This window comes from Bos indicus, chromosome 10, assembly GCF_029378745.1.
Source record: "Bos indicus isolate NIAB-ARS_2022 breed Sahiwal x Tharparkar chromosome 10, NIAB-ARS_B.indTharparkar_mat_pri_1.0, whole genome shotgun sequence".
Lineage (NCBI taxonomy): Eukaryota > Metazoa > Chordata > Mammalia > Artiodactyla > Bovidae > Bos > Bos indicus.
This window is the reverse complement of record NC_091769.1, coordinates 9,319,315-9,346,810: the sequence shown is the minus strand read 5'-3', so window position 1 is coordinate 9,346,810 and position 27,496 is coordinate 9,319,315. Positions and strand designations below refer to the sequence as shown.

The 27,496-nt window shown below is 35.7% G+C and overlaps 1 protein-coding gene across 2 annotated transcripts in view; it reads left to right on the top strand.

Moving 5' to 3' along the window:
- The window catches only part of AP3B1 (adaptor related protein complex 3 subunit beta 1), a 236,805-nt gene that overhangs the window by 34,706 nt on the left and 174,603 nt on the right, over positions 1-27,496 (top strand). The window contains exons 3-6 of one of the 2 annotated variants that reach the window (XM_019968085.2): positions 8,469-8,543; positions 22,756-22,851; positions 23,437-23,597; positions 25,965-26,031. In XM_019968085.2, coding sequence (XP_019823644.1) covers positions 8,469-8,543; positions 22,756-22,851; positions 23,437-23,597; positions 25,965-26,031 — 399 coding nt within the window. Of the gene's footprint in view, positions 1-8,468; positions 8,544-15,561; positions 15,649-22,755; positions 22,852-23,436; positions 23,598-25,964; positions 26,032-27,496 lie in introns of those variants that run through there. The other variant, XM_070796867.1, reaches the window with a different exon arrangement.

Genomic DNA, 27,496 nt, shown 5'->3' with positions numbered 1-27,496 from the left:
ACTCTGTCGTCCCCGTCTCCTCCTGCCCTCAATCTTTCCCAGCATCAGGGTCTTTTATAATGAGTGAGTTCTTCGCATCAGGTGTCCAAAGTATTCGAGAGTTTCACCTTTAGCATCAGTCCTTCCAATGAATATTCAGGACTGATTTCCTTTAGGATGGACTGGTTGGATCTCCTTGCAGTCCAAGGGACTCTCAAGAGTCTTCTCCAACACCACCATTCAAAAGCATCAATTCTTCGGCGCTCAGCTTTCCTTTATGGTCCAACTCTCACATCCATTCATGACTACTGGAAAAACCAAAGCTTTGACTAGATGGACCTTTGTTGGCAAAGTAATCTCTCTGCTTTTTAATATGCTTTCTAGGTTGGTCATAACTTTTCTTCCAAGGAACAAGTGTCTTTTAATTTCATGGCTGTAGTCACCATCTGCAGTGATTTTGGAGCCCCCCAAGATAGTCTGTCACTGTTTCCCCATCTATTTGCCATGAAGTGATGGGACCAGATGCCATGATCTTAATTTTCTGAATGTTGAGTTTTAAGCCAACTTTTTTACTCTCCTCTTTCACTTTCATCAAGAGGCTCTTTAGTTCTTTGCTTTCTGCCTTAACTGTAGTGTCAGAAGTAGATATAAAGCAGAAGTAGTATTTTTTCTGGAACTCTCTGCATATCTGAGGTTATTGATATTTCTCCCAGCAATCTTGATTCCAGCTTGTGCTTCATCCAGCCCAGTGTTTCTCATGATGTACTCTTCTATAAGTTAAATAAGCAGGGTGACAGTGTACAGCCTTGATGTACTCCTTTCCCAATTTGGAACCAGTCTGTTGTTCCATGTCCTGTTCGAACTGTTGCTTCTTGAGCTGCATACAGATTTATCAGGAGGCAGGTCAGGTGGTCTGGTATTCCCATTTCTTGAAGAATTTAACACAGTTTGTTGTGATCCCCACAGTTAAAGGCTTGGCATAGGCAATAAAGCAGAAGTAGGTGTTTTTCTGGAGCTTTTGCTTTTTTGATGATCCGTATTAATTTACAGTAATTTAACTATTCTCATTTGGCAGTAATGTCATACAAGTGAATTTACTGATGACTAGGAAAATTAAAAAGTAAACCCAAGGCCACTTAATCAAGAGTCATAGCAACAAAGAAACCCTAGGAATGAAGGTCAAGGCAGTAGGTTGCAGCTGGCCATATATGATACTATTTGCCCAGTTTTCATTTAGGAATTTGTTACAACAAATAAAAGGACTTCCCTTGTGTCTCAGACAGTTAAGAATATGACTGCAATGCAGGAGACCTGGTTCGATCCCTGGGTCAGGAAGATCCCCTGGAAAAGGGAAAGGCTACCCACTCCAGTATTCTTGCCTGGCAATTCCATGGACACAGGAGCCTGGCGAGTTACAGTCCATGGGGTTACAAAGAGTCAGACACAACTGAACGACTAACAACAAATAAAATAAGTTAATCTCTTGTTAGTAATTAGAAAAAATAAAATGACAGGTATTACCTATCACTTTCCTTTAACCATAAAATTAAAATATTTCTTGAGTGGTTAAAAGAAAAAAGGCCTTTAAAAAGAATATTAATTTTTCTTATATGTTCACAATAGAAACTCCATGTCCCGATTTAAAACACTAGCAGTAGTAGTAGTAGTAGTAGTGTGTACTAGCTTAAGAAACACATTTGGACAGTACAGCTTTTGACATATTAACGTTCTATGGGGAAAGATATCTTTTAATTTTGTTTTAATATTAAACTAACAAAATTAAAAATTCAGTAAGGGCATGGGTTGGTCTGATTCAAGAAGTGCTTCCAAAATTAATTCACCTAGCTTCTTTTTGGAGAAATTGTTCATCACCACACATCTTTTCTAACTTAACTTTTGGAGAAGAAAATAGAAAATCAAAGCCGTAGCACAGTAGCTCTGTCAGATATTTCCCCTTGTATTTCACTCTTAAACTCGCAATTATTGGTTGCTAATTTTTTCTTTTATTATATAACTAGTAATTGTTTTTCTTGAAATTTTTTCCACTGTGTATTATAAAAATTATTTGTTTATCTTTACTTTTGTCCAGTTTTTAGTGTGATTTCTAGTTAGCACCATGTTTCTTTGTGGAAGCTTTAAAAATCATTTTTAAATGTTATGTTCATGTATATACATTTATGCATCATTTCAAAACATCTGTTGGGTAGAAGTAGTTTGCTAGAGGCCAATTAGTAGAGTATTATATTGGCTTCAAATTTTCTTTATTTTTTTAAATGTAATTTTCAATATTTACATTTCTCTACATAATTTAGATTTTATGAGCCCTGAATATGGGGTTTTATCACCTCATATAATTGTATACAGGGTAGTTTTAAGACCTTAGCTTTATAGTTAAAAACCTTTAAACATTTCTAAATTTTAATTTGCCAAAATTTTAAATGTTATATATTTGTTTTACATTACTTTCTGATATATATCAAAATGCTGGCAGTGCACATCTGACTATCTTTCATAGTCGGTAGCCCTGCAGTTCAACAACAGAATCTCGTGAGCAGTATCTATCAGCAAGAAACCATAATGATAGTCTCAGTTCATTTTATTATCTTTCTTTGGTAATACCTGAGGCTTATTTAGAATCGTGGGGAAATGTTTCCAATGGTTCATATGTTGAATAAAGTCTCATGTATGCCAAAGCATGCTTAGGGAAGAAAAACTACCTACTTCAAAATCTTGTGGTCACTTATTACACTGCAGGACTCAAGTTGAAACATACATATGTTATTTTTCTTAATATTTTTTAAAAATGTATGTCTAATGTTTAAAGCACATATTCATACTTGGTTTGATGAAATGTGAACTAAGAATTTGAAATGTATTGCTTCATGTAGTGAACTTGTAATACGTTTTTTAGCTAAAATACTGATGAGTTGATTATTCCGAGTCCTTGAAGGAATGGAATATCTCAGTGTATCGAAATCTTTGATGTATTTTCTTTTACTAAGTGTTGGATGTTAAAGGTCTTTCTCAGATTAGTTTGCTTGTCTTTTTGGGATAATGAGCAAATCTGAACCTTCTTTTGATGGATAAAATTCTTCAAATTTCTAATTGGAGCTATTGATATAAATTATTTCCTTTTTTTTTAAATTTTATTTTATTTTTAAACTTTACATAATTGTATTAGTTTTGCCAAATATCAAAATGAATCCGCCACAGGTATACATGTGTTCCCCATCCTGAACCCTCCTCCCTCCTCCCGATATAAATTATTTCTTAGCCATACATGTTACATGGTATTCGGTTGGACTTTAACAGAAAGAAGGGGAAAAAATAAGATTATTTTAATTGATACAGAAAAAGCATTTGACAGAATTCAGCACCTTTTATGATAAATCACTCACCAAACTAGTAATAAAAAAACTACCTCCGTGTTTTAAAGTGTTTTAAAGAAAAGTTCACAACTAACTTCATACTCAGTGGTAAAAGACTAAAAGCTTTCCCTCTAAGATCAGGAACAAAACAAGACTGCCTACTTTCCCCACTTCTGTTCAGCATAGTAATGGAAGTTTTAGCCATGACAATTAGGCATGAAAAAGAAATAAAAGATATCCAAATTGGAAAAGAAGCAAAATTATCTTTGTTTGAAGACACCATGATTTTATATTTAGAAAACCTAAAGATGCCACAAAAAATCTTTTAGAACTAATAATCAAATTCAACAAAGTTGCAGGATAGAAAATTAACACATAAAAATTAGTTGTGTTTCCATACAGTAACAATCACCAGTCCTAAAAAGAAGTTATGAAGGCAGTCTTATTTATGGTAGTATACAAATGAATAAAATACTTAGGAATAGACTTACCCAAGGAAACAAAGTATTTGTACCTTGAAAACTAAAATGTTGCTAAAAGAAATTAAGACACAGATAAATGGAAAAATATCCCATGTTCATTGATTGGAATTCTTATTGAAATACCAATATCCCCAAAGTTATCTACATACTCAGTGCAATTCGTATCAAAATCCCAGGGATGTTTTTTCCAAAAGAAAAAAAAAAATCTGTACACACACACATGCACACACACACGCGTGCATATTTATTTATTTGACTGCATTGGGTCTTAGTTGCGTCATGTGGGATCTTCCATTACGACACATGGACTCTCTTTTGTGGTTTGCAGTTTAGTTGCTCCTCAGTATGTGGGATCTTAATTCCCTGGCCAGGGACAAACTCAAGTCCCCTTCATTGCACAGTGGATTCTTAACCACTAGACCGAAGTCCTTGGCCAAAACAGTCTTGAAAAAGAAGAATAAAGTTTAGAAGTCTCACACTTTCTGATTTCAAAACTTACTACAGAGCTACAGTAATCAAAATGTGTGGTACCAACACTGCTGTATTTAAAATGAATAACCAACAAGGTCCTACTGTATAGCACAGGGAGCTCTGCTCCAGTGTTACATGGCAGTCTGGATGGGAGGGGAGTTGGGAAGTGAATGTATACATGTATAGCTGAGTCTGTTTGCTGTCCACCTGAAATTATCACAGCATTGTTAATCAGCTATACTCCAATATAAAATGTTTTTTTTAAAAAAGTCACTAGGTCTAGCCTGTATTCAATAAGAGTAGTTAATGAGAGTGTGTATACTGTGGGTAGGGATGACTGGAAACTGTCTCAAGCTGCCTACCATAGAGTCTGAGAGGCTTTTAAATGATGTTTTTGATCATGTTATTATCCTTTTTAGTTGGTTAAAGTGTAGTAAAGAAAATGTAAGAAGTAAAAACAAAACAAAAACAACTGCTGTCTTTTGTGAACTGTAACATACTGTATAAAAAGGCAAGCTCCTGAATGCTCTCATTTGTGAGAGCTGAAAGTGGTTAAGAGAGTAGATCTATCACCACAAAAAGAAACACAATTTTTTTATGGTGATAGATAGAGGTGCTACTAACCTTATTGTGGTACCAGTTTGCAGTATATACATGAGTCAAATCATCACATTATACACCTTGATCTTAGTTATGTCAGTATATCAATAAATCTGGAATTTTTTAAATAAAAAGGAAAAACTAACAAAAAGATGGGTAAATACCTAAATATTTCTCTTGTTCTATACCTCAGTAGTGAGAAATATTAAAGCCACTTATGATTGGATGGTAAGTTACTCTCAGTTTAGTTCACTTGCTCAGTCATGTCTGACTCTTTGTGACCCCATGGACTGTAGCACGCCAGGCCTCCCTGTCCGTCACCAACTCTGGGAGCTTACTCAAACTCACGTCCATCGAGTCGTAATACCATCCAACCATCTCATCCTCTGTCATCCCCTTCTCCTCCCGTAAGTTACTCTAGGAAAAGGGATAGCCTGTGTCTACTTATTCCCCAGGTAATAGCTCATAGGTAAATAGTTTTCCAAAATATCTCAAGTTAATTACATCATGTAGAAATTTGTTGAAATTTCTGACATGGATATAGTGTCATATCTGGAATCAAAAATGTCTTGGATTGAATAGCAGAATCGATATGTCAGAAGTTGAAATCACTAGAAAGTAGTCAATTTGTTGAATAGAGATTAAAAAGAAGGGAACAAAACCTTGGGGTCTTATTGGATGGTAAAAAATATCCAATATATATGTCCATCTAACATTTTTTTAGGGCAGGAAAAATACTTGGAAGACATACTTGTTGAAAACTCCCCAAACTTGATGTATGACTTAAGTTTGTAAATAAAAGAAACTCCTTGAACCCCAATCAGGATAAAACTGAATGAAAACCATTCATAAACATATAGCAGTTAAACTGGAAATCAATAAAGAAAAAATTTAGAAAGTACTTGGGGAAAAAAATACATTGCATACAAGGGAACAGTAATTTGAACAACTCCATATCAACATCAAAACCATCAAGAACAAAACAAAACAAAACAAAATCAACATCAAAAACCATGGGAGCTAGAAGTCAGTGAAACATTTTTAAAGAAATTCTAGTATTTTGGATATATAAGGTTAAATAAAATATATTGTTAAATTTAAAAAAATGTGTGGTACCAGCTTAAAGGCAGACATATATATATAAATGTGTATATATTTATTTATATATATATACACACACATAGAGTGCCTTAAAAGAAAAACTTCATGTATGTGGCCACATTATTTTCAACAAGGGTGCAAGACCATTCAGTGGGGGTAGAATCTCCCCAAATAGTGTTTGGAAACTGAAAACCCACATGCAAGAGAATGAATTTAGACCCCCTACTTAATACCATATATAGAATAAGTTAAAAAATGAGTCAAAGACCTCAATGTAAGAGCTAAAACACAGGGTATGACATGAGATTTGTCAGAGGATTCTTGGATATGACATCAAAAGGTGAGCAAAAAGAAAAAATTGATCGTTTAGACTATATCAAAACGTAAAACTGTGCATCAAATGACACTGTCAACCATATGAGAAGGCAACCCACTGGAGAAAATATTTTTAATCATAGCTGATGTAGACTTTGCAGAATATATAAAGAACTCGTATAACCTAGTAACTTATAAAATATAAACTCTGAGATGACCGTAGAAGGTTTGACATACCTTGACTTACTTATCTATGTATCTGTAAACTGTGTTTGTGCATCTTTGTAATTATCTCATAATTTCTAGAAGAACCAATAAAAATTACACAAAAAGTTAATTGCCAAATAGTCAATATAAAAATAAAAATATAAGTTAGGTTATTGGATACCAAAAAAAATGTCTGAATCATGAGAGTAATGGCAGTCAGGACAAAACAAGCACAGGGAATAAGGAATGATGAATAAAGTGGTAGAGCTGAATCTAAGTGCATCGGTACTCATCTCATGTCACCAACGAAAAGAGACGGTCATATTGGATCAAAGTGTCAAGATGGAACCATATGTTCTCTAGGAAAAATCCACTCTTAATGTAAAGATAAAGAATAGAAAGATGGAAAAATATATACCATGCAAAAACTAACCAAAACACAAAAGAACAACTCCCACTCCTAACCCTGGCACTTTGGTTTCTCCTGCAGTGCTTTAACTTTCCATAGCGCTGTTATCCTCGCATTGTTTTTTGTCCCTCACCCCCATTAGAAGTAAGCTCAGATGGGTGAGGGGCTTCCCTGCTGACTGAGAGGTAAAGAATCTGCCTGCCATGCAGGAGATTCAGGTTCAATTCCTGGATCAGGGAGATCCCCTGGAAGAGGAAATGGCTACCCATTCCAGTATTCTTGCCTGCAAAATCCCATTAACAGAGGAGCCTGGCAGACCGCAGTCCACGGGGTCGCACAGAGACAGACACAATTGAGCACTTGTGAATAATCCAGTGGGTAAAGACTTTGTATTGTTCACGGTTTTACCCCCAAGGCCTAGAATAGTTCCTGGCATGTAATGTTCTCTTGGCGAATGTTTGTTGAATGTATTTGACTCTCGGATTTTTTTTCTCCTTCATGTAGTAACATCTTTTTGAATAGCATTCTGTAGACTAAAGTTGGGGAAGCCTTGGAATAGGGTATCATAGAAGAGGATATCTGACTTAGGTAATTATTGAATGACTGAAAGAAGGGATCTTAGAGAACATGAATCCCTCTCCTTATTTTACAGATAAGAAAATTGTAAAAATCGCATAAAAATACTTTAGCTGCACCACTTTATGAACCTTCTTTAATCCTCAGAAGGTTTCACAAAACAAGAAATTTCACAGGTAAAGAAATAGAAAATGAAGATTAGCTTATAATAGAGTTTTCTAAAGCTGTCATGTAGAAAATCTTCTGAGAGATTATTAACTGAGATTAATATTGTTTAAAATGTCACATAGTATTTATAAAATGTTTTTGTAAATTTATAAAACTAAACACCTTATATCCTTTTATCCTTAGATATGGTATATAGCAAAAATCTTTGTAAAAAATTAGAAGTTAACGCAGGAGGGTGAATTGAATCTTGTTTTTTCTCTTAGAAAATATGGTGGTACACCTAACTTTAATGAGGAAAGGAAGAGGACCTCGTGAAGGGAGCTTTGAAGAAAATGGTTGGAGAAGTAGGGGAATCTATTTAAAAAAAAAAAAAGGGAGAAAGAATGACTGTAGTTTGTTTAGAATAACATTTATTCTCCACCCCCACCCCACTGTAAATGTATTATATCTTTAATGTAAAAACTTGTTAGAGTACAAATATTTGAAAATGTTTATAATGCCATTAACCATAGAAATCTATTATAAATATTGTATGTCTTAAATTACTGTGTTTCTTCCCTAATATGTCTATGTATTTGTGTATTTATATTGATTCACAAGAGATTGTTCTTTGGTGCAGATAGTTGGGCTAAGTAAGATGACTCAAAAAGAGTTAAGCTTGTTAATTCTATAGCTTAACTTGTTTCTGTAGCTTATCTTCTAAATATTATATGTATGTAGAATTTATGTTTTGTTTTCAAATGACTAATTTTTTAAAAGTTTGAGCTCTTATATTCTACTTTTATTCCTCAGATGATTGCAAAAGGGAAAAATGCATCTGAACTATTTCCTGCTGTTGTGAAGAATGTGGCCAGTAAAAATATTGAGGTACTGTTTTGATTCATAATTTTCATGATTCCTTTTGTTGTGATAGAATCATATACTTTTCAGTTACTTTGAAATACAACATAAGGTATTTAAGTGTCACTAGATTTTTGATACAAATAAAATGTCCGTAATCTTAATAGGTGGAATTGAATATAAAGTAGACATAATCTTAGCTTGGAATTTTCCTGGAGAATGTGAAAAGTAAAATTGAGATTACTTCATCTTGGTTAAGGATGGTAACTTTCTAAGTATTCTTAGAAGCTAGTTTTGTTGAAGTTCTGCTCTTGGGACTTGATTTTAAAGTACTGTATGTCCAGGCCTAATCAGGGCAGAGACTGAATCCAGGTGTTAGGACTCCAAATCTAGTGCTTTTCCTGGAGCATCTTAGTTCTGGTAGACCCTTTCTCAGTGTAGCAGGAGGTGAGCAGAAGGCAGGATGTAGTGGGAGCCTTCAATTATTGGTCTCTCTGTATAACTGTCGAGAGATTGACAGAACTTTGAGGCCAAGGTAATTAATATTAGATCAGAAGGACTAATATGAGACTGATAGAGTTTTAAAGAAAAACAGAATGAGCCCATGTAGAAACTGTTGAGAAAGATGAGTAGGATTGAAAAGTTCAATGAAGAGAAATAGAGATTGATCTGAGCAAATGGTATGTTTTTTTGTTTTTGCTTTTTTAATTAATTTATTTATTTTTGGCTGTCCTAGTTCTTTGTTGCTCTGTATGGGCTTTCTCTAGTTGTGTTAGACAGGCTGTTCTCTAGTTGGGGTTTGTGGGCTTCTCATTGCAGTGGCTTTTCTTGTTGCAGAGCACAGGCTGTAGGGCGCACGGGCTTCAGTATTACAGATGTGGTCGCAAGTTTAGTTGCCCTGTGACATGTGCAATCTTCCCAGACCAGAGACTGAACCTATGTCCCCTGCACTGGCAGGTGGATTCTTAGGCACTGTAGCACCAGGGGAGTTCCATCTCGGTTTTGTAATAGTGTTTATTTTGTTAACACTTGATGTATTTATTGATGTTGTTGAATTTGAGTGTACTATTATACCATTTCTTTTTTTTGGTTTCCTTTGTTGTTGTTTTTTTTTTTTTCTCTCTTCTTCTTTTCCTCTTTTTTAATGGAAGAAATGACAGTTAAATTTTTCTTGTTTTTATTTTTAACCCATACTTTGTATTTTTTTTTCTTAGTGTTGGCTGTATCCACTTAGCTTTTCACAGTCCAGTTATGTTTAATGTTGCACTTCTTCACATAAAGTATAGAAATCTTGCAACTGTATATATCCATATCCCTATTGTCTTTTAAGTTTTAGTTATTAACTTACCAGGTTTATATAAGTTAAAAACATCATAAGACAGTGAAGTTTTTCCTTTAAATACTTATGTGATATAAAGGAATTAAAAGAAAAAAAGAGAAAAAAGTGTTAATCATTTATTCAGATATTTATCATATCCAATGTTCTCTTTGAGTTCTAAGGATTCACATTTCTGTCAGTATCAAGATCATCCTGCCTGAAGAATTTCTGTTGGCTTTTTCTGTAGTGGAGGTCTGCTAGCAATGAATTCTCTTACTTTTATCTGAAAATGTTTGCATTTTGCCTTCATTCCTGAAGAATTGTTTCACTAGTTGTAGACTTCTGGGTTAATAGTTTGTTTTGTTTCAACACAAAGATGCTTTGAAGATTCTTTTGCTGTCCATACTTTCTTATGTAAAGTTTCTGATGACTGGATCATTGATCTTCCTGTATAATTTGTAATTTTCCTCTTGATGCTTTCATCTTTTGCTCTTTATCTTTGGCTTTGAGTAATCTGACTGTACTGTGCCTTGGTGTGATTTTATTCGTGTTCATTTGGTTGGTGTGTGTTGAGCACCTTAGTCCTGTAAGTTCCTGTCTTTGATCAAAAGGGGAAAATTTGGGGCGATTATTTCTTCAGGTAATATTTGCCCTCTTCTTTTTTCTCTTTCTGGTATTAAAATTGCATATATGTTATGTTGTTTAATTTTTATCTGAGAATATATGGAACTTCGTTGTTTTTTTTAGATTTTTTTCTTATTCTTTATATTATATAGTTCTTACTCATCTATTTTTGAGTTTGCTTACTCATTCTTCTGTTCACTCCATTTAATTAAGTGCATTCATTTTTACTTTAGAAATTAAGATATTAAAAGTATTAAAACTATTTTTTCATTTTAGAATTTCAGTTTATCCCTTTATATCCTTTGTTTCCTTGCTGCGATTTCCTATATCCTATATTAATGGAGAGTACATTTTCTTTTTCTTAAGAATAAGTGTAACACCAGCTCTAAAATCCTTGTCTGCTAGTTCCAGTATCATTTCCTCAGGCTTTTATTCGTTGATTTCCTTTTCTTGTGTGCTTATGTTCCATTGTTTTACTTTTTCTTATGTTGGGTAATTTAGGTTGTTTCTTTTGAAATAATGAATATTAAATTATGTAGATTCTGCATCCTTTTATATTCTATAGGTGATGTTTTTGTTTTAGAAGGCAGTTATTTTGCCTAGATTCAGATTTCAAATTCTCTTGCATAGGCAGCAGCTTAATCTCATATGTTTTGTCTTTTGCTGAGCTGCTTTGAGTCTGTTCTGAGCTTCCATGGTTCAGAAATTAGTCAGAGATGTGGCTAGAGACTGCTTAAGAGCCCATCTCCGGGCTCTACTTTATGGATTCCCCTGTTGTTTTCAGTGGCCATGGTGTTGCTGTGTTCACTTTTGGGTTCTGTCAGAGAGACTGGTTTATCCATCAGTGCCTCCACCTGTACTTCATTGACTGTTCACTTAGCCTCAGCAGAAAACCATGGAAATGGGGACGTTAGTTCATGCAGCTCTTTTTCTTACCATCTTTGCACATACTCTCTATACCAGAAGAATCTGTTTGTTTCTGTTTCATTGCCAGGGACTTTAGTGCTTTTTGTATTATGTCTAGGTTTTTTAATTGTATGTGGGAGATTGTTCTGCTGGGGTTTTATTCCAAAATTACCACAAGTCCATATATCTATTAAAGAGATTTAAAAATGAGCTCCCCTTCCCATCCCCCAAAGTCTTTTATTTGTCCTTCTGTGTTTACCATTCATGTCCCTTTTGATTCCTTCATGTAAGTCCATGAATGACTGGATTTTTTTCCCTGAATGACTAGAGGAATTTCTTTAATGTTTTGTTTTGCTGCTGATGAGTTTTCTCAGCTTTTGTTTAAAAAAGTCGTTCTCTTCTTTTGTATACAATTTGAAAACATCTTTGCTGAGTAAAATGTATATTTCTGTGTTCTTTACTGTCTTTTTCTTTTAGTATTTAAAAAATATTTTATTGTTTTCTGACCTACACGGCTTCTTATGCCAAGTGTCTTGTCACTCTTCTCTCTCTGTGTAAGCTATCTTTTCTTTCCTCTGTTGATTTTAAGATTTTTCTGTTTATCACTGGTTTTCAGTTTTACTGTGGTATACCTTGTCATATTTTTCTTCATGCTTATTCTGCTTGGGGTTTGTTGAGCTTCTAACTCGTGTGGGTTTATAATTTTCTTAAAATTGATAAACATTTCAGACATTAGTTTTTCAAAAATATGTCTTTTCTGTCTTCGTTCCTTCTGGTATTTCAAGCAGACATACAGTACACTAATTGGTAGTGTTGCACAGGTCCCTTTTTCAGTCTTTTCTCCCTGTGCTTCACTTGAGAAGTGCTCAGGCTAACCCGTCTTGCCTTTTGTAGTGTCTAGCTGTTGTGACTCCCCTGCAGTATAGTTATCTTACCAGCTACTGTATTTTTCATTTCTACATGTTTAATGAGATCGTTTTTATATCCTCCAGTTATCGCTTCAGCATATTCATATTTTTGTCTACCTTGTTGGCCATATGGAGCATATCTATAATAGTTGTAACATCCCTCTGCTAGTTCTGTCATTTCTGTCGTTTTAAGTCTTTTTCTGGAGACTGATTTTTCTCACAGTTATGATTCATACTGTCCTGATTTTTGTTTAAATTGCGTTGAGTTTTCTTGTGATGCACAGTTAAGTTTATGTGGATCATTTGATTATTTCAAAGCATACTTGTTTTGGATATTTTATACTGTTTTATTTTAACTGCTTAGGTTCTCTGAGAAACAGTCAGTAGCTGTATCAGATCTCTGAGCTAGTCCACTAAATATGAATTTCTTACCACCTTATCCTTTCTTTTTTTTTTGTATTTTTAAATTTTTAATTGGAGGATACTTGTCAAAGCATACTTTCAATGTTTACTAAAAGATACAGAAACACCTTTAGGCTAGACTGATGTAGGCCTACTACTAAAGCAGTACCTTAGGATTCTGCTCAGTCATAGGTGTATTTATGAGATATTTTCTCTCTGGCTGGTGAGAACATGAGCTTTTCCTTGCTTTATGTGATCTTTGGTGTCTGTTGTGCTTGCTGCTTCCGTGTGTTTTTCTGGTCTGGCTTCAGATAGTTGCATCGTATGTGCAAGACCGTGCTAGCCCACAGTTTGATGTTGTTCCTCTCCAGAGTGCTTTCTTTATCTCTCTGAAGTTCCCTCCTCTTTGGTATTCTGCTTTGCAAACTCAGGCACCCTTGGCCTGTGTGAACTTTGATCACTGTCCCCTCAGCACAGTGAGGCACAGTGAGTTTTCTGGATTCTGTTTGAGTTGCTCCCTTGACGTTTTCCCCTTTCTCAGGCTTCACAGTCGGAGAAGGCAATGGCACCCCACTCCAGTACTCTTGCCTGGAAAATCCCATGGACGGAGGAGCCTGGTGGGCTGCAGTCCATGGGCTCGCGAAGAGTCGGACACAACTGAGCAACTTCCCTTTCACTTTTCACTTCTATGCATTAGAGAAGGAAATGGCAACCCACTCCAGTGTTCTTGCCTGGAGAATCCCAGGGACAGGGGAGCCTGGTGGGCTGCCGTCTTTGGGGTCGCACAGAGTCGGACACGACTGAAGCAACTTAGCAGCAGCAGCAGCAGGGTTCACAGTAATGTACTGCCTTGTGTCCAACATATGAAAACTTTTGTTTCACTTTATTCCCCCTGATTTTCTGTGTGGTTAAGGTAGGGAGGGTAAATAAGATCTCTCAGTTATTATTTCTAAGTTATAGCTTTATATCATAATCTGGAAATATTTTTAAAACCCTAAAATATGGAAAGTTATCAGTCAAATGAAAACATCACTCTCAAATTTTCCTACTTTCCATGAGGAATTTTCAATTTATAGCTGGTTTACATGCTTGAAAATTCTCTTTCTCTTTTCCATCCTTTATATCGAGTTCTGTGACGGGGTTTTACAGAATATATTAAGTAAACTGCATATCATTAGCAGTTTTATAGTCAGTACTTAATTACTTCTAGTTTGGAAAACAAGGCATTTTCTAATGAAAAATTTGGAACAAGAAAAATAGAGTGCGTAAACTAATCATGACCTGAGAATGATGATTAGAGTTTTTTGCTTAAGTGAAACAAACAGATCAGCCAGGTCACATTTCATTTCTGTTATACAAACACAATGTTGATATAATGTAGACTCTTAGCTATTATTTGGACACTATGGAATAGATTGGGCGTTAATCTCTCATACAAGAGAAACTAGTAGTTTAAATAATTTGCATTTGCATGTTCGAAATCTGGAAAAGCGTGGTGAAGTATGTTATACAATTTTTAGAGTGTACATTTCAGTATATAAAATGTTTTCCTGTCATCTTAAATTTTTTAGTAGGATAATTTATATTATACAAATTTAAAGATTCTATAAAAATTTTAAACCTGCTTTTTAGATACATTTTGAAGTAATGTCATTTTCTATTAGATAGTAAATACAATACATATTTCAGATAGATGAATTTTGTGCACAAATGAATAGGCATCGTAGAATGAACTTGACTAACTTGAGTAAATTAAAATCGAAACACTTGTATACTTGTTGCCAACTGAAGAACTAGGATAAATTAATATTGGACTTAAGTTGATGAACTGATTCTAATTAATGGGATAAATCTAGACTGAGCATGTAATCTTACAATATTTTCAAAGTTTACTTATGATTAGTTTAGTAGATACTTATTAAGTACAATTTATGAGCTTGTTACGATGTATAATTCTGAATTGATAATTTAATTAAACTGTTTTTGTGGTATGACAATGCCATCTGAGCTGTCTGAGCTCCTAATTTGATATGTACATTAGTTTTATGATTTCTGGTCTAAGAGTTTAAGTAGCTGGGGAAAAAAATCAGGCTTTCACTTAGAAAAGTTATGAGCTGTAGGTAAAGCTTGTCTTAGTGCCTTACATATAACAACTCACTTTATGCTCTCAAACAGCCCTGTGAAGCTGGTTCTTTCATTTTCCGTATTTTCATTATGAGGACAGAGTAGCAGAGAGATTAGGTTACGTGAGCAAGGTCACACACTAGTGCCTGGCAGTCAGAATCCAGAGCCAGGCAGCTTGGCTTCAGAAACCATTTTAGGTCATTCCCCTTTTAAAGCCATTCTTCCTGTTTGAATCCTTCCTCCTTTTTCTTCAGTTTCTTTGACCTTTTATCATCATCTGGTATTAGCTATCCTTTGGGAGGTATCTGGCATTGGTATAAATTTGTTTTAACTCTATTGTATTGAAGGAGAGTTGATTTACACTGCTGTATCAGTTTCTGCTGTACAGCAAAGTGATTCAGTTATATGTATACATTGTTTTTTATATTCTTTTCCATTATGGGTTTTCACAGGATAGTGAATGTAGTTCTGTGTGCTCTGCAGCAGGACCCTGTTACTTATCCATTCTGTATAACAGTTTGTATCTCTAATCCTTTCCCCAGCCCCCTCTCCCCCTTGGCAACCACAGGGCTGTTCTCTGTGTCTGTGACTCTCTGTTCCCTGGATAAATTCATTTGTGCCACACGCAAGTGATATTGTACCATATTTATCCTTTTTCCTGACTTGCTTCTCTGAGTAGGATGATTGCCAGCTCCATCCATGTTGCTGTGAATGCTGCTGTTGCCATTGTTCAGTCACTGAGTTGTGTCCTGCTCTCTGCAGCTCCATGAACTACAGCAAGTCAGGCCTCCCTGTCCTTCACCATCTGCTGGAGTTCGCTCAACGTTCAAGCCCATTGAATCAGTAAATGGTATTATCTCATTCTTAAGTATTATCTTATACTTAAGGAGTAGTATTCCATTGTGAAAGCAGTGACAGATTTTATTTTCTTGGGCTCCAAAATTACTGTGGATGGAGAATGCAGGGGCAAAATTAAAAGATGCTTGCTCTTTGTAAGGAAAGCTATGATAAACCTAGACAGCATATAAAAAAGCAGAGACATCACTTTGCTGACAAAGGTCCGTATAGTCATAGCTGTTGTTTTTCCAGTAGTTATGTATGGATGTGGGAGTTTGACCATAAAGAAAGTAGAGCCCCGAAGAATTGATGTTTTTGAACTGTGGTGCTGGTGAAGATTCTTGAGAGTCCCTTGGACAGGAAGGAGATCAAACCAGTCCATCCTAAAGGAAATCAACCCTGAATATTCATTGGAAGGACTGATGCTGAAGCTGAAGCTCCAGTACTTTGGCCACGTGATGCACAGAGCCGACTCATTGGAAAAGACCCCTACGGCTGGGAAGGATTGAAGGCAAAAGAAGAGGGTGGCAGAGGATGTGATGGTTAGATAGCATCACTGACTCAGTGAACATGAATCTGAGCACACTCTGGAGATAGTGTAAGACAGGGAAGCCTGGAGTGCCGCAGTCCATGGGGTCGCAAAGATTTGGACACAACTTAGCAACTGAACAGCAACAAGTATTCCATTGTATATATGTACCACATCTTGTTTGTTCATTCATTTGTTGATGGACATTTAGGTGGTTTCCATGTTTTGGCTATTGGGAATCCTGCTACTGAAAACATAGGGATGCGTGTATCTTTTCAAATGACGGTTTTGTCAGGGTATAGGCCCAGGAATGCGATTTCCGCGTAATACGGCAACGTTTTTTTAGTGTTTTGAGGAAACTTTGTACTGTTTTCCATAGTGGTTGCACCAGTTTACATTCCCACCAGCAGTGTAAGAGGGGTCCCTTTCCTCCATACACTCTCCAGCATTTGTTATTTGTAGGTTTTTTTTTTTAAGTGATGGCTATTCTGATCAGAGTGAGGTGATACCTCATTGTAGTTTTGATTTTCATTTCTCTAATGTTTAGTGATGTTGAACACTGTTCTGTGCACCCGCTGACCATCTGTATGTGTTCTTTGGAGAAATGTCTGTTTAGGTCTTTGGCCCATTTGGGTATATAAATTTTTTGTTTTAGATATGGCTAGAAATGACCAAGTCCTTGGATATTGATAATAAGTTATGCTGTAACTTGTTCCTCCTGGACTTCCAGGATTCTTGTTTTAAATAGAAAATTCTGTACTGTTAGCTATTTGTAATGTTCAGTTATCAAGAGTAGAACTTTTCTATTCATTTTTAACCTTTACAATCAGATTCTGATATGCTGTCTAATATTTGTAACAGAAATGTCCCTATAAATATAATTCTGCCTCTCCCCCATGGTTTCACTTTCCATGATTTCAGTTACCCATGGTTAGCTGCAGTCCAAAAATATTAAATGGAAAATTCTAGAAATAAACAGTTCATAAGTTTTAAATTGCTCACTATAACACATGCTGCTGCTGCTACGTCGCTTCAGTCGTGTCCGACTCAGTGCAACCCCATGGACTGCAGCCCACCAGGCTCCCCCGTCCCTGGGATTCTCCAGGCAAGAACACTGGAGTGGGTTGCCATTTCTTTCTCCAATGCATGAAAATGGAAAGTGAAAGTGAAGTCGCTCAGTCGTGTCCGACTCTTAGCGACCCCATGGACTGCAGCCTACCAGGGTCCTCCATCCATGGGATTTTCCGGGCAACAGTACTGGAGTGGTGTGCCATTGTCTTCTCCCACTAGCGTGATGAAATTTTGTGCCATTCTCTCTGGGGTCCCCAACCATTGATGACATCTGCTCCTAACATCTAACCATCAACATTGTCGTGCTCGGTAATCCCAGGATCACCCATAGCAGATGACCCTCTTTCTGATGCACCATCAGAAGGTCAATAGCAGCCTGACCCTGTATCACAGTGCCAGCTTCATTCACCTGACTTCATCTTACACATAGGTATTTCATCATCTCCCATCACCACAAAAAGAAGGGTAGGTGCAGTCCAGTAAGTGAGAGGGATCAGATTCACACAGCTTCCATTACAGTATATTGTTATACTGTTCCCTTTATTATTAGTTATTGTTAGCCTCATACTGTGGCTAATTTATAAATTAAACTTTATGGAAAAAACAGAATATGTATGAAATTTAGTACCATCTATAGTTTCAGGCATCTCCTGGGGGTCTTGGAACATACCCCTCACAGGTAGAGGGGGACTACTGTATTGATCTGTTTGTTCTAGGTTTGTTTTGCTCTTAAAATGCTGTTAGTTTTTGGAAACAGGCTTAATCCTCTAATGTGGAAAAACTGACCTAAGCTGCTTAAAATTTATGTTCAGAAAATGGATGTTTCATTGCTGTCAAGTACAAAATTTCATTTTTACAAGTACATGCTGCCTTAGACACACAGTTGAGCTGTACGTCATAAGCCATTCGATGTCAAATGATACCAAAAGTGACCTAGTAAGCAATCAGTGGTTATACTACAGAAATAATCAAAGGTTTAGTCAATAACTCATGAAGTTTGATGCACTAGTATTGATAAGCTAATTAAACAGATCTGCCTGTGTTCTTCCAGCCTACTGGGGCTCTGCTGTGATTAGCTTTACAGCAAGGAGTATTGTAACATTGAATGAAAGTAACTGATCAGAGAATGGAGTAGTCACGAAGCTTTAAGTACTCCCATTTCTGGTCACAGAATGGTTTCAGGGAAAGTAGGCTTTCTCTGCACACCTGCAGCCAGTCAGTGCATAGGCCTCTTGTGGTCAATATTGATTGATTCTTATAACAGAACTTGAACAAATTTAGTGTTTTGCAACCTTCTGTGATTTAATATTGTTATGCTTTTTGCTATAACAGTCATAAAAATCCTTCTCCAATGGTGAGTAATTATAGCAAGCCTTCTAGCTCAGCTGTGGTTTGAATGTTTCAGTGTTGCCAGTATATATGCTAGATATATTTTGGAGTTCATAATTCAGCTTTAAGAGCTGGCTTACAGTTAGGTAAATAAAAGATGTTGCTGAGAAATAAATCCCAAGAAGATGAGGTGGGTGTGGACCCAACCCAATCTTGTTTCCACACTTTGCTGAGAACTGTAGACTGAGATCTGAATATAATTGGTGAAGAGAAAGAGTATTTTAAATGATTAATTTTCTTTAAAAAAACCCACAAGTTAAAGACTTTGGAGGCAATCTTCTTAATACCTGTTGTTTTCTAACAGTGTGTTGATGTCCTTTTAAACATCTGTTTCATGAATTGTAACTATTGGTGGTAAGTTAGATATAGCAATCTAATAGGAAATGTCCCTCCCCACCCCCCGCCCATTGTCTCTCATTGGGCTGTGATGTTTCATTCAGCTGATTATTATTGGGCTCTTACTGTGTGCCAGGCTATGGTGCCTGTACTAAATAACCTCACGTTTGTTCCAAGATTTGAAAAATATCTTATTTAAAATCTTGATTTGATACGTTTAAATTGGTGCAGATCAGTCAACCAGCAAATGTTGGCTCCTTTTTGGTGCTGTTGTAATCTTCAGTTCAGTTCAGTTCCGTCGCTCAGTCGTGTCTGACTCTTTGCGACCCCATGAATCGCAGCACGCCAGGCCTCCCTGTCCATGACCAACTCCCGGAGTTCATTCAGACTCACGTCCATCGAGTCAGTGATGCCATCCATCCATCTCATCCTCTGTCCTCCCCTTCTCCTCCAGCCCCCAATCCCTCCCAGCATCAGTCTTTTCCAATGAGTCAACTCTTTGCATGAGGTGGCCAAAGTACTGTTGTAATCTTAGGAACTTTAAAATCTGGTTGGGGAGAAAATGATAAGTGCTTCTTAAACTGGGATTTAAGAATTTAAAGATTTTATATATCTATTTAAATATAATCTAAAGCATTGGGTATATTTGGATCATTTGGTTACCATCTTGGATACTAGTATCATTTAATTTTGGAACCCATTTTTTGTATTCTTATGTGAGATCACTTGATTGACTTGAAGGGGTCTGAGTGGGTTGGTATCATCTGTGGATGAGTGGGCATTTGGGTGAGATCTGCTTTTGATTGATTGACAGGCCAAGGTGTGTGGTTTTTTGGAGTGAATTTGTTTCTGATTGGCTAACGTTCAACAGCAGGGGGCTGTCACAGTTGACTTGCAAAAACTTGTTGATTTAGCTGAGTTTTTGTCTGTTGAACTCATTTAAAATAGTTCTGGTGGCTACATGTTGCCAATGCTATAGAAAAAGCCATCTTAGAGGAGTGTGGGAACTTAAAAATACGTTGTTTCAGATTGTTTATAATGAAAACTTCAAATACTTTTAAAATCAGAGAAAGTACTATTATTTTGGAGTTGGAGGTTGTCTGGAAACATGAGATTCACCCCTGAAGTGAAAATGTCTCTATTGGTTTATGAGTATAAACTTAATATTTGTTGTAAAAAAATTAAATAATATAGAAAGATGTAAAGAGTGAAGGTCACTGGTTAATACCATTACCCAAAGACAGTCACTGTTAACACTTTACTGTGTAATGTTAACTTTTATGCTTAACTGCTTTGAATCTTGGTTCTTCGTTTAATAGATTTCCATGTTGCTCAAGTTACTTAGTGTCTCTGTGCTTCAGTTTCTTCACCTGTAAAGTACAAATGATAATGTCTATTCATTGAGTTGTGAATATAAAATTAATTAATCTGAATAAAACATTTAGAACTGTGCCTGACACATAGTTAAGTATATAACTATTTGCTATTATTACCATATTATGTCTGGTCTAAGACATGTGTTTTCTATTTTAAAGTTTATGCAGTTGGGACTTATCTTTACAATTGGGGATGACTTAAAATTGGCAGAGGTTTGTACCTTTCTTGTGGTCCATGAAATTATGGTACATCTTACAAATTGAATGGTGTATCCTAAGACTGATAAAATATAGCATGTGTGTGTATATTTTCTATTAATACAGAAGTGAGATCATAAAATACATACTGTTTTGCATCCTTAAAAATTTTTACAAGGACATATTTTCAGTGTCAAATATAGATTCACTTAATTATATATAATGGCCACATAATACAATGTTATGTGGATATACCGTAATTTGTTTTACTGTTCCCCTACTAGTGGAAATTTTATTGTTTAATGTTTGCTTTTATGGAAGATTTTGATTAGTAGAACTTGAGAGAAAAAAGGATGATAAACTAAGTGGAGATTGAGACAAAATCAAGTTATATTTGAGGACTGTTTCTGATTGACTGGAAAGGGAAGATTATGGGCTGTATTGAGTAGGTTTTACATACAGTATGGGCTGTATTATATATTAGGTTTCATTTTTAAGATTCTGTGGGTCTATTCAACACTGAAGAGTAACTGAAAATATGTTTTTTGTTAATTTCACCTATAACCCTGTCAAGATAGTACAGACAAATTGATATTACCCTGAAATGGTGTGTTTAGCATTTTTATTAGTAATGATGAAGATGTAGAAAGTATGTTCATCAAGTTTTCACTCTTGTTCCTGAAATTGGGAAGAATAGTAAAATAGGTTGGATTATAGATTAAGAGCTAAAATTATCTGAGGAGGGTGCCATGATGGATCGAATTTAAGTTGTTGAAAATTTCTATAGGTATGTGTAAGATAGTGTCCTCCTTTTAAAAGACCTCATTAGGCCAATTATTCAAGTGTGGATTGATTTAGTCAGTAGTGCATTTGGAAAAAGTATATGGTTTTAATCAAGAATTAGTTGTCTCAGTAAAAGCACCTCATCTGGAACAAAATCTTAACTAGTTTGTCTTGCTTAGACATCATTTGTAGCTTGGAGTGCCACATTGAAAAGAACATAGGCAAATTGGGGTGAATTCAGAAGGGAGCAAACAGCATGGTGAAGGAACCCAGAACTCTGCTGTCTGTGTCAAGAGTAGCTGAAGCATGAGGACGAGAAGGCCACGGCCGTGCTGCGCTTAGGTGCTCAGTCGTGTCCTACTCTGCGAACCCATGGACTATCGATATAGCCTGCCAAGCTTCTCTGTCCATGGGATTCTCCAGGCAAGAATGCTAGAGTGGGTTGCCATTACCTCCTCCAGGGGATCTTCCCAACCCAGAAATCCAACTCAGGTCTCCCCCGTTGCAGGTGGATTCTTTACCATCTGGGCCACCAGGGAAGCCCTGACTGTTATCCCTAAAGAAATCCACATTGGTTCCTATGATGTAAAATATGGCCCGGTATAGCATTGTTTTCCTTTTCAGCATTGATTCCAGCTGTTTCTAGCTACTTCCCCTTCTTTCCCATGCTCTTTGAACATTGCATAAACCTTTAGATATGTACTGTGGAAATATATCAGAAAATTAATCAGGCAGTGTTATCTGAAGATATTTGTAAAGGGAGATACAAGCTGAAAGCAGTGTCATAAGGAAGCAGTTGATGAATTTCAACTCAGATTTCAATTTTCGGTTAATTTTTCTGCTCATCATAATTTTGTTATAAATTTAGTGATTTAATTGCCTTTGAAAACAGTTTTCATAACACATTTCCATCCGTCTGGAATTTTTATTACATTAAATTGATGCTGTTGTCACACATTCTTCCGGAGCTGAAAATACCATGTAATGTCTTTTGGAATCTGAATTTTATCATAGAATCGGAATTGTGTTTCAGCACCTTTGACAGATAAGCAAATGTGAGTTCCCATACCATAAGTTGGTTAGTGGACAGAACCCAAGTTCCTTCTATTATTTGTATCCCTCATTTTGAAAATACTTTTGCAGTTTAGTTAATGTTTTAATACTCTTGTATAAGTTTTGCTCAGGAACTTTTTTTCCCTTCAAGAGGAAGGACACTTTGATAGGATGTTGCTGTTACAGATTAAATTAGTAAAATCCTTACTTTACAAACTTTTTCTGTTTCTATTAATTATCTTGTATTATCTTTATTTTACAGTGTAGCCTATGAGCAGGTTCTGTTACTTAGTTTAGGAAAGTTGAGAATGGATTTTTGTATAGACAGTATTGAATGTTTAGTTTTCACTCTGGCTAGGATTAAATGGTTTTTTCTTTTTCACAGATCAAGAAGTTAGTGTATGTTTACCTGGTCCGATATGCTGAAGAGCAGCAGGATCTGGCCCTCTTGTCCATAAGCACTTTTCAGCGAGCTCTGAAGGTAAATAGTAGAGTGAGCAGGCAGATAGCTGCAGCATTTCTGCACAGTTGAAGGTGTGTCATTTAAAGAATAGTGCAGTCATGTTTTGAAAGAGTTAAAAGGCCTCTCACTGTGCCTATTCAATACCCTAGGAAAATAATTTATATAATCAACTGGGCTTTGCCTTGTATGTTCCATTATGTTCAATGTAATCATTATTGTGCATCAAAGAACTCTTCATCATTACACTAACTTGTAGAAAGTATACAAAGAGGGGGCGTGACTTTTTTTTTCAGATAAAATTAACGACCTGCAGCATTTTATTATTATGAACTCTAAAAACCTGCATGTTTGGTAATATATGATCAAGTAGAACTAAAAACATTACTTTGCTTGTTAAAACATTATTCAGAGAAAGAAACGTTTTATTTCTCTTCTTCCTTAGCCACTTCCATATACTGGTTATTTATTTTAAATTAAGTAGCTTTTTTTCTTTTTTGCTATTGTTGTGTTATATCCTATAAGCACCTGTTAACTCTTTCATAATGATGTGTTTGAAATATTGCAAACTTGAAATTTTGATGAATATTTTTGTACTATTTTTAGGACCCAAATCAACTAATTCGTGCAAGTGCTTTGAGAGTTCTGTCAAGTATTAGAGTGCCAATTATTGTACCTATTATGATGCTTGCCATTAAGGAAGCTTCTGCTGACTTATCACCATACGTTAGGAAGAATGCAGCCCACGCAATACAAAAACTGTACAGGTTGGTACTTTATAAATAATACCAAACATCCCTAATGTTGCATGGAATGTTAAAGCCCACGGAGGTGTATTTTATTCGCTCATATAATAGTTTGACCTTAAACTGAGTAAGTAAACTCAGTGACCATGTTTCTTTCTCCTTGCCCACAAATATTCTTTATACATCTTCTATTTTATTTCGGTTATTTTGGGAGCCTTTGCAGGGTTTCTACTTGTAAACCTGTTAGGGACAGTGATATTTTATGGATTTTATAACTTAAAAATAATCAGATATTGAATTATCATTTATACAGGTTTTCTCATTATACATACATTTATGTTATTAGAAAATTAAGATTTTTTTCCTCTTCCTTATTGTAGGGTAGAGTCTAAAGCTTGTTATCTTTTCAGCTCACTTTGTTACCCTTTGATCCATCTTTGGTCCTGCTATTCCCTTCCTTGCTTGCTTCTTTTCCAGAGCCGTTTTATTAAATACTGTTTAAATACTGATTTTTAAATATAGCACCATACTATATTTATGTGATATATATATTGTATATGGTATAATTATATTGATAGACATATATACATATATATATGGTACCTTAATCTCTGTAGAATATATAATGCTTATATAAAAGAATTATTATCTTTCATAATTTGGTATTATTTTCAGTTACCATTTATTTCATGAGCTTTTATCAAGATCATTTTGTGTTTTTGGTGTGGTGCTATATGCATAAGATGTATGAAAATGTTAGAGGATGTACTATCACATTTTGAGGGGAAATAATCAAACATATGCCAAATAATTAAAGCAATCTATAATTAAAGTAAGGTATTGCTAAATAATGAACTATGTATATATAAAGCACAATGACAGTGCCTTTGATAGGGTAGAGCTCAGAGATTGTCATATAGGGTTTCTTAAAGTAAAATATAAATGGGATTAGTTAGGAAACATTAGAGAAGGGAGAGTGGAATTTGAAACAATTAAAATTTTTGAGTGTTCAGATAATTATGTGCTTAGTCATTTCAGTAGTGAGACTCTTTGTGACCCTATGGACTGTAGCCCACCAGGCTCCTCTGTCCATAGGCTTCTCCAGGCTAGAATACTGGAGTGGGTTGCCATGCCCTCCTCCAGGGTAATTATAAATGAGATAATTATAATGGTCAATAATAAACTTATATAATGTTTATGAAAAGTGAAACTCATTTTCTTAGGTTAATTGTCAAAGTCGACTCATGCTTCGTAGTCTTTATCCTTTCTATTTATTAACTTACAAAATAAGATCAAAGCTCGCTGCTGCTGCTGCTGCTGCTGCTAAGTCACTTCAGTCGTGTCTGACTCTGTGCGACCCCATAAACGGCAGCCCACCAGGCTCCCCTGTCCTTGGGATTCTCCAGGCAAGAACACTGGAGTGGGTTGCCGTTTCCTTCTCCAATCAAAGCTCACTATGACAGTTTAAAGCCCATCACTGGGCTCCATGTTACCTCTCTCTGTCTTGAATTTACAGTCTAGTAGCTCAGTACTGCCTATTAGTCCTCTCCATAAAATGTTTCTTATCTCATTACCATCTCTTGTTCCTTTTTAGTCCCTACCTAGAATATTTCCACTTTTTCCAGCTCTAAAGCTGTTTAAGATTCATCTGAGATGTCGCATCCCAAAAGAAACCCTCCACAACCTTCCTGCCTTCATCAGTGTTCCCTATCCCCATAGTCCCTTATCTATAGCACCATTATGTCTTAAGATTATATCTGGGACTATCTGTACTAGATTGTCTTACTTCTCTTTGTAGGCTCATTGTTTAGTTTCTCAGTGAATGAACAATTGAATTCTGTGCTAGGAAGAAATTTTTTCGGTATGTAAAGCTGGTATTATGATGCATCTGTCATTTATATGTGAGCCTTTGTTTATACTTTTTGGTTTTAGATGTCAGGTTTTATTATGCATGTCTCCGTCAGTAAACTAGAATGATACAGAATTTTTATTTGGAAATTTCTATGTGTTTCTTTTTGACAGTTAGGTATCCATGGTCAAAAATGATTCCTATTTTGTTATTTCCCCCTAGTTAAAAAAAGGTTTTGTGGTTTAACTAACTGTAATTACTTTCTTGAGGTTTTCAAGTTCATTTTAAGAAGTAGTTTTGTTCTTTAACTATTTTCTTAATGGTTTTGATATCTGGGTTTAATTAATATGAGCAACTTTAGATAGAATAGGAAAAGTCAACTCATTCCACTTTAAATTTGTTTTCTGTTTATTTCTATCTAAAGTCTTTTTCTCCCCCCAACTTTAAAAATTTTTCATATTCTTGAAATGATTAGCCTTACTTAAAGTTAGAAATAAAGGAAAAAAAATTAACGTAAGTTTTTTCTTTTTATATTTTAGCCTTGATCCAGAGCAGAAAGAAATGTTAATTGAAATTATTGAAAAACTTCTGAAGGATAAAAGCACAGTAAGTAATATCTTTTCATGTCCAATAAATTGTGCTTTATTTATATAATATTATTTTACTATCATATATATGACATAATAATTCTTATAGAATAAAAAGACATTTGCTCCTTGGAAGGAAAGCTATGGCAAACCTAGATAATGTATTAAAAAGTAGAAAAATCACTTTGCCAATAAAAGTTTGTATTGTCAAAGCTATGTTTTTTTTCCAGTAGTCCTTATAGATGTGAGATTTGGACCATAAAAAAGGCTGAGTGCCAGAGAATTGATACTTTGAAACTGTGGGGCTGGAGAACTCTTGAGAGTCCTCTGGACTGCATGGAGATCAAACCAATCAATCCTAAAGAAAATAAACCTTGAATATTCATTGAAAGGACTAATGCTAAAGCTGAAGCTCTAATACTTTGACTACCTGATGCGAAGAGCCAACTCATTGGAAAACACCCTGATGCTGGGAAAGATTGAGAGCTAAAGGAGAAGAGGGTAGCAGAGGATGAGATGGTTAGACAGCATCACTGACTCAGTGGATATGAATCTGAGCGATCTCTGGGAGATAGTGGAGGACAGGGAAGCCTGGCATGCTGTAGTCCTTGTAGTGCAAAGAGGCAGACAGGACTTAGCGACAGAACAACAACAACTAGATTTTGAAATTATATAAATATTAATGGAGCTCATTAAAATCTTGAAAAATAAAAATGTCCAGGTAAAGAGAAAAGTTCCATTTGGAATTTTAGTTTGTTACATATTTCTTCATGAGAGTCTGAAGAAGAGCAAGTTGGGGAAAGACAATTCTTTCTTTAACCTGTAGCTAAATTGTCGACTGCTTTTAAGGCCAACTTTTTTTTATTTTAAACAGTGATTTCCTAGGATTTTTAAAGGCTGAATCAGTTGAAAACAAATAATTGTTTTATAATGTATTGAGTATTAAAGAGATAATGAAAAATAGAGGAGTGTGTTTTAGTAGTATAAATGTGTTATTTTTTTTTCTTAGATACTAAAATGTTTTCATATGTATAACACTGTTTTATTGGCTGGTTAGTACTGAGCAAATTCCCCATCTTTTGGAAATGTACGTGTCTCTTCCTCCTTCCTATCCCACTCTTATTCTTTATGTATAGTGACATAATAATGAGATCTAGAAATAATGGCAATGCATGGGATCTATGAGCAGACCTCTGGAGGAGCTGGTGTAATGGTATCTTTTGGTGGAGTCCTCTGCACCCACAGAAAACACGACCCTCAAAACTATTCAAAAAAAGGATTCCAGCTCATTTTAGGAAGATATCACCCAGTTGCATGCATATCTGTTTATAGAAGCCAATATAGCAGCCACTAGCTTCGTATTGTGCTCAGTCGCTCAGTCGTGCCCGACTCTTTGCGACCCCGTGGACTGGAGCCTGCCAGGCTGCTCTGATCATGGAATTCTCCAGGCAAAAATACTGGAGTGGGTTGCCATGACCTTCTCC